Raw genomic sequence first — 7,349 nt, forward strand, 5'->3', positions numbered from 1 at the left:
ATTCCCCCATTCAGATTTTTAACCGGAGTGGAGGATGAGGATGATGAGAGCCGACAATGACAGCGAAATGGACAGCGACAATGTATGAGGACGACAATGATGACAGTTAGCGATGAAGACGACAAATTGGGTTTCAAATGCTACACCTGATTTCGTCCTATCGGGTTAATAGATGAAATAACAATAATCTAACTGCGAATCTGACTTTAATCTAATGTCATTTCCAGTGTATCGCATGGTATCACAATGATTACTACTAGTGAGCAGCAGCGATGAATAGGAGTTTGCAGAAAAACGTGAGAGTGATACATGACCCACCAATCTCTAGACGAAGTGATCCTGTCTGTAAATAGTAGAATCATTTTATTCTGATCTCATCCACTTCATATTTAATCATTTATTATTTGTTTTGAAAATTTTTTTGTGATGCTGGTTGATTTAGCGAACTGAAGTTAGTCTCAGTTTTTATTCTTGTTGTAAATGTTCTCTGAACAAGAAAATTAAATGTAAAATTGTAATTACTGATGATGTCAGCACGTTAGCAGATTAATGTTCTTGAGCGAAATACTGAAAACTTTTCCAACATACAGATGATCCTGTAATGAGACAGAGTAGAGACACGCTTTGATTTGGTGATTCAGGAACTGAATATGACAAGAATATCTTTATATTTTTATTTGCTCTCTTATTAAAATATTTATATAATATATTACTCTTGATAGTCGCTGATTTTTTAGCCTCATCCTGTTGTTTCTTTCCTATTGATCCTTTGTTATAGTACTGTAGCGTATGCTTGTGTATTTTTGAAAGGATTTCTTCCTCTCTTTGGCGCGCCCCTCCGAGATTGGTCTAAATGTCTAATAAAACAGCCATTAAAGACTCATTTTGGGGGGTAGAAATGATTTGTAAAGTTGGTGATTTAGAAACTGATATCTGTCACTCATACTGTTGCTTGTTCATTATAAAATCAAGCAAATCAGAAATAGCCATGTGCTCAAGGAATGTAAATTTTAAATTACTGAATAAAACTTACTCTCAGTTTCTCCTGTCCATTTCTGATTGGATATAGGATGAGCAGATCAGTCTTTAAGTATCGGTATTATACATGACGTCAAGAGAAAGAGAGATAAATGAATTTAAACATTTGAATATTTCAGCCATGGATGCTCTTTGTTACCAACGAGCGCTTGAAAGCTCTGTTCCCTTCAACAACTCTCTGACAAGTCCTGATAAAACAGGTGAAGAGATTTTAAGACCATAGTATCCAACAATAGTGCGGGTACTAGATTGAAACCACCTACAAACACTTCAGAATCACAAAGCATTACATATAATAGTAAAACAAGTTATAACCAGTTAAACACAACATCCATGTATTGAGAATTACTTCACTTGTCCTGTCCATTGCTGGCTGTCATAGGAGTGATAAGTGATTTCAGTTTTGCATTGAACAAGGTGGGTGGAGGCAGTTGATTAGCGGTTATACAGGGATTTAAATTGGCTGACAGATGACAGTGGAATGCAATGATTTCCTGCGCTCGACGTGCCAAAGGAAGGTAATGTTTTCAACCGTTGGTTTATTTGTCAGCAGGATTACGGAAAAAGGGACTGAACAGATTGGAGCTCAATACTTGGGGGTGGGGTGTGGGCCACAGGAAGAACTCCATTCAATTTTCGAGAAGGCGAGATTACCAATTAAAGTGGTGGAAATCGGATTTACTTTCTCAAGCAGTTTTCCTTAACATTTGGGGACACCGGGGATAATTTTTCAACACTTCGTGGTCATTTGGTCGCCTTGCTGGGGGGAATCGTCATCATGCTAGTGACTTACATTCTAGGTAGGTAGAACGAACATAGATGGAGAAATTTCGTGTTAATCTTCATTTACAATGAAATGGTGTTTTCAAAGTGGAAGGTAGATTTTGCCAGGGAAATGGGTATGAAGCAGGTTACCTCTTGTAGAACCTGCATACAGAGTCACATTCTTCATCTATACTTGGAGGAGAGTTAGAACTAAAGAGAGGCCTGACGATTCCACTTTCACGACATAACTACGCCTCGACTGACAGACGACAGTTACAAGACAGAATACGTGAATACTGGAAAACCAACAACGTCCAGCTGCTATTGATATGCGAACCGACCATATACACTCCAAGAGACATTTCCAACAGAGGTAGGAACCACTCAAATCGACTTTCTTTCAAGTTATGCTGCTGTGTTTTAATCTCACTTGGAAGGACAATGTCTGCACAGTCAGAGGACGATCTCTCCTGTCCAGCTCTGCCAGGAATATTTTCAAAAATCTGTCGTCTGTCGTGCAGCCACAGCTTCTGTAAAGACTGTCCTTCCAGAGCCTGGTGAGAGAGAAACCAATACAGGAGTGTCAGTTTTGTAAGAAAATATCTCACAGTGTGTCACACCCTCGTAACTTGGCTTTAAAGACCTGTGGTGAGGCTTCTTTATTGCGAGAGATCAGAGAGCTTCAGCAGGGCTGAGTCTCTCTGCAGTCACTGCTGACCTCTGAGAAACTCAACTCTTGCTGTCTGAGACCATAGCAGACAGTCTGTCTCGTCTGTACTGCATTCAAAAGCATCACAGTAAAGTACAGATGTCAAACCATCGATGAAGCTGCACAGGATCACAGAGAGGAGCTCAGAAATCCCTGAAGCCTTTACAAGAGAAACTGAAGCTGATATAGACAAGTTAAAAGGAAACTTTGATTTCAAAACAGCAGAAACACATTTAAGGTCCAGGCCAACACACAGAGAGGCAGATTAAGCGAGTGCAGTTTAAGAGCTTACGCAAGTTTCTAGAGGAGGAAAGAGGAGGCCAGGATCATGCTCCATGAGGGAGGAAGAGGAGCGAGAAGAAGAAAGTCGCGATGATGTACAGGGAGAATGGAGGCTTCTTGAGCCAGAGAGAATAAAAGCAAGCTCTGTCAACCACCGACAGTAGAGCCACAGAGGACGAGCCTGAGAGATGAAGACGTCCTCATTCCTGAGGAACTCACAAAGGGTATTACAGTGGAAAGCAGTCCAGGCATGCGCGGACCACCTGCTGGATTGATCCAAGCTGGGTCTCAAGGAGCTCTGATAGGAGCCAGGCCAACACATCTGGGCCAACCTGACTTCACATCTGGGACAAGATGAAGGACATGGTCTCCCTACCAGTCCTGTGGTTTGGACAACACTGCTCATCCAGAAACTCATCCTGTTTTGAAGGATCTACCAGTGTGAGACGAGAGAGAATACAGAAGCTTCCCCTGAAAAATTGCAGAGAGGGATGTGGTGAAACCTTTCACATTGGTCCTGAGCTCTGAAGGGTTTTTAACTCAGGGGATCACAGCCTGGGATGTTGACGTTGGAGACAATAAATTCTGGTTTTTTGGGAGGTGGCCACCAAGAGTCTGTGATAGAGGAAAGGAAACGTACCAGTCTGGAATATGGGAGAATATGGGTTGTCTATGGTAAAGTATATAAGCCCTTCTCTCATCAGACAACCAGTTGTTCTCTCAGTGGGAGAAGCTTCAGAAAGATTCAGAGTACAGCCTTGGACTGTTATCAGGAAACATTGTCAATTCTCTGTATCATGCATACTTAATGAACACATTACACTTGAACACACACTTCACTGAAAAGAGCTATTTTCCATCATAAGCATTAGAGCATGAATCCCCAATTAAGATTTTACTGAATGCTAGATTTGATGATGATCTTATGATCATGGATGATGAATGATGAATAGTGATTTGCAATCTTTGACCTAATCATAGGTGATTATGATGATGATTCCGATGACAGTGACACAGTGATGCACATTTACAGGTTTACTGTCTAATGAATCTAAATTAATCTAATCGTTCATTACAGTAGTATTTGTATCAAATGGAATGATGAGCAGGAAAAAATCCTGCTGTAAAAGTAGAATCATTTTTATAAATTTGCTCTCAGTCATTTTATTTCATTTTGTTTTGAGATTTTTCTTTTGTGATGCTGTGATTTAGAAACTGAAGTTGTCTCAGTTTTTAATTTTCATTGTAAAGTAGCTCTGATACAAAAAATATAATATTATAATTTCTTTGGAATGAATATTCCCACCATACAGATGATCCTGTATGAGACCAGAGTAAGAGACACTTTATTTTGGTTGGTTCAGGATCTGATATGAACAAAATCTCTTTTTATTTAGATTTTTTCTCTTTATTTTTAATATTTAATATTTTTCTTTTGATAGTGTCATTCTTTTTGTCTTGCTTTTCTGTTGCCTCATTTGTTGTTCCGTCGGTTATCTTGCTCGTTTTAAAGGTGCTTTTTGTGTTGGCTTAATAAAAGACAATTCAAAAAATTTATATGTCTTTGGCAGCACTCGAGTGTGTGCTATATTTGTTTAAACGAAGGCGTCAGCAACCCGGTACAATAAGAAAACCGAGATACATGCTCAGAATGTAAACTTTTAAATTACTGGGAAATAAACTTACTCTCAGTTTTCTCCTCCACATTTCTATTGGAAAAGTGGGTTTTACGGTATTATAAAGAGAAGAAGTAAATAATTAAACAGCTGAATATTTCTACGCCATGGATAGCTCTTAATGTACCACCGAAGCTGTTGAAAGCTCTTTCCCTTTCACACCATCTCTTGACAAGTCCTGATAAACAGGTTGAAGATTTTTTAACAGTTAGCTTCCAATCACCATGTGTCATCGCGGTTCAGACCTAATTTTGAAACAACCTACAAATACGTCTCAGGGCAATGCACTAAAAGCATTACTTAATCTAAAAACCAAAAATTCAAAAAATAGCAACAATATAAAATAAGGAAAATCACATTTGGTGTCGTTCTGAGAGCACTGCGGCATCTTGTTGTCTATCGCAACCAGGTCTTTACGCGTATTTCGTTTAAGCATATCATCCTATAGTTGTGTCATATTGACAGATGTTCGATCGCTTGTATATGAAATCTAGTTATTTTAAAGCAGTTCAAACAAATCTTTAGTTTTTGAGATTTAGGTTTTATTATTTGATTATGGTCTGAAATACAGAAGTGTTCGAATCCTGAACAGTTTTATTTCTCTGCCTCGCTGAGTTCTTTGGTTTCTCCTGTCGCCTGACTGCATGGCTGAGTTTCTAGAATCAGTTTCTTTTTCTCTCCTTCCCTTTGTCTTTCATAAATCCGTGCTAATCCTTGTGGACATCATCTCTTATTAACGCAGTGTGCTGGTGTTGGGTAAAACCGCTTATATGAACTGTGGAAGTCACTCTTCAGAACCAACTGAAACCAGGACAGCTGGCAACAGAAGCTGACTAACTCTGAACGGTTAAAAACAACTCCAGATGTATTAAATTGACATATCAACTCTCTGCGCATCCTGCTGCGTCAGGCATGTAAGTGGTGTGTTTTGTTTCAGTTCTGCATTGCCACAGCTCACTCTGTGTACAAACAAGAAGTAATGTTCCCAGCTAAAAACAAAACAGCGCAATCCTAATATTTATAGAAAGGAATAGAGCATCGGGCTGTGAGTTCAACGCTGAACAATGACAATTTAAAATCTAGTTTGTAGTAAGAAGCTGAGATAGGTTCTGAGAAACACCTCATTGTCTCACACAGGAAACACGTTCCTCTGATGAATGTGTTAGGGAAGTGTGGGTCCTATACGCAGGGAGGAGAAACTAGAGAGAGGACTTTGGACTAAACTCACAACTTTCTACTGAAATACAACACAGCCACAAGCACAGAACACGGAAATACTGAAAACCAACACGTCCAGCTGCTAACTGATCTGCAAACAGACCATTCAACTCCAACGACACATTTCCAAACAGAGGTAGGAAACCACAGAAACGGACCTTTCCTTCAAGTTGCCTGCTGGTGTTTTAATCTTCACTTGGAAGGACAATGTACTGCCACGTCAGAGACGATCTATCCTGTCCAGTCTGCCAGGATATTTTCAAAATCTGTCGTCCTGTGTCGTGCAGCCACAGCTTCTTTGTAAAGACTGTCTGCAGAGTGGTGGAGAAGAGAAACCTATACAGGAGTGTCCAGTTTGTAAAGAGAAGATCATCAAGAGAGTGATCCACCTCGTATTGGCCTTTAAAGAACCTGTGTGAGACTTTCTTACTTGCAGAGAGATCAGAGAGCCTTCATGCAGGTCTGAGTCCTCTCTGCAGTCCTGCACTCTGAGAAACTCCAAACTCTTCGTGTCTGGACCATCAGCAGCCAGTGTGTTGTCGTGTGTCTGCATTCTCAAAAGCACACAGTAATCACCAATTCTGTCCCATTGATGAAGCTGCACAGGAAACGCAAAAAGGAGCTTCCAGAAATCCGCTGAAGCCTTTACACAAGAGAAACTGAAAGCTGTTTGAACAAGTAAGGAAACTATGATCAAACAGCAAAACACCATTAAGGTCCAGGCCCCAACACAACAGAGAGGAGCAGAGTTAAAGGAGCAGATTAAGAAGCTTCACCAGTTTACTAGAGGAGGAAAGAGGAGGCCAGGATCACTGCTCTAGAGGGAGGAAGAGGGGAAGCCAGAAGAGTCGGATCGAATGAAGAAGAAGATCGGAGGCTCTGAGCAGAGAGAATAGCAGCTCTGTCACACACAGTCAGAGCCCACAGAGGACGAGCTAGAGTGACGTGGGGCTACATACGTCTATTCCTGAAGGAACTACAAGGTACAGTGGGTAAAGAGACCAAATATTAATGTATAAAATAAAGAGCAAATTAAAATATAAGATATTTTGTCATATCAGTTCCTGAATCACCAAAATAAAGTGTCTCTTACTCAGTTTTATACAGGATCATCTGTATGTTGGAAATGTTTTCATATTTCCTCAAGACATTAATCTCCTTATATTCTTCATCAGTAATTTACATTGGTCATGGTAACTGTCATCAGTGTCGTCGTCCTCATCATCATCATCATCATCATCATCGCCATCATCATCGCTGTCATTGTCGCTGTCATCATCCTCATCCTCCTCTGGTAAAATCTGAATGGGGAATTCATCTCTATTGCCAATGAATGGAAACAACTTCTTTGCACAAGTGCGTTTGAAGGTGTAAATGTGCTCATCAGTATCGAGATCAGAGAAAGACAGTTTTCTTCTGTCACAGTCAAGCTCAACTCTGATCTTCTGAATCGTTTCTATAATTGACAGAAAAACTGGTCGGCCTGATGGGGAGAAGGCTTTATATTTACCATTAGACAATCCTATTATCCATCTTCCAGACCGTATGTTTCCTTTCCTCTTCACAGACTCTGTAGCCACTCCCAAAAACCAGAATTTATTGTCTCCAACGTCAACGTCCCAGCTGTGAGTCCCTGAGTCAAAACCCTCAGAGCCCAGGAT

General features: G+C 40.3%; 2 protein-coding genes across 2 annotated transcripts in view; both read right to left on the minus strand.

Annotated features, from left to right (window-relative positions):
- The window catches only part of LOC111219342 (zinc-binding protein A33-like), a 17,768-nt gene that overhangs the window by 771 nt on the left and 9,648 nt on the right, over nt 1-7,349 (minus strand). The window lies entirely within an intron of this gene.
- Nucleotides 6,702-7,349, minus strand: part of LOC111219512 (E3 ubiquitin-protein ligase TRIM39-like) — an 11,228-nt gene continuing 10,580 nt past the window's right edge. The window contains exon 2 of the mRNA XM_022742209.1: nt 6,702-6,982. Within this exon, the coding sequence (XP_022597930.1) occupies nt 6,831-6,982 (152 nt within the window). The 3' untranslated portion in view covers nt 6,702-6,830. The remainder of the gene's footprint in view (nt 6,983-7,349) is intronic.

This window comes from Seriola dumerili, unplaced genomic scaffold (assembly GCF_002260705.1).
Source record: "Seriola dumerili isolate Sdu_G_001 unplaced genomic scaffold, Sdu_1.0 BDQW01000066.1, whole genome shotgun sequence".
Taxonomy (NCBI): domain Eukaryota; kingdom Metazoa; phylum Chordata; class Actinopteri; order Carangiformes; family Carangidae; genus Seriola; species Seriola dumerili.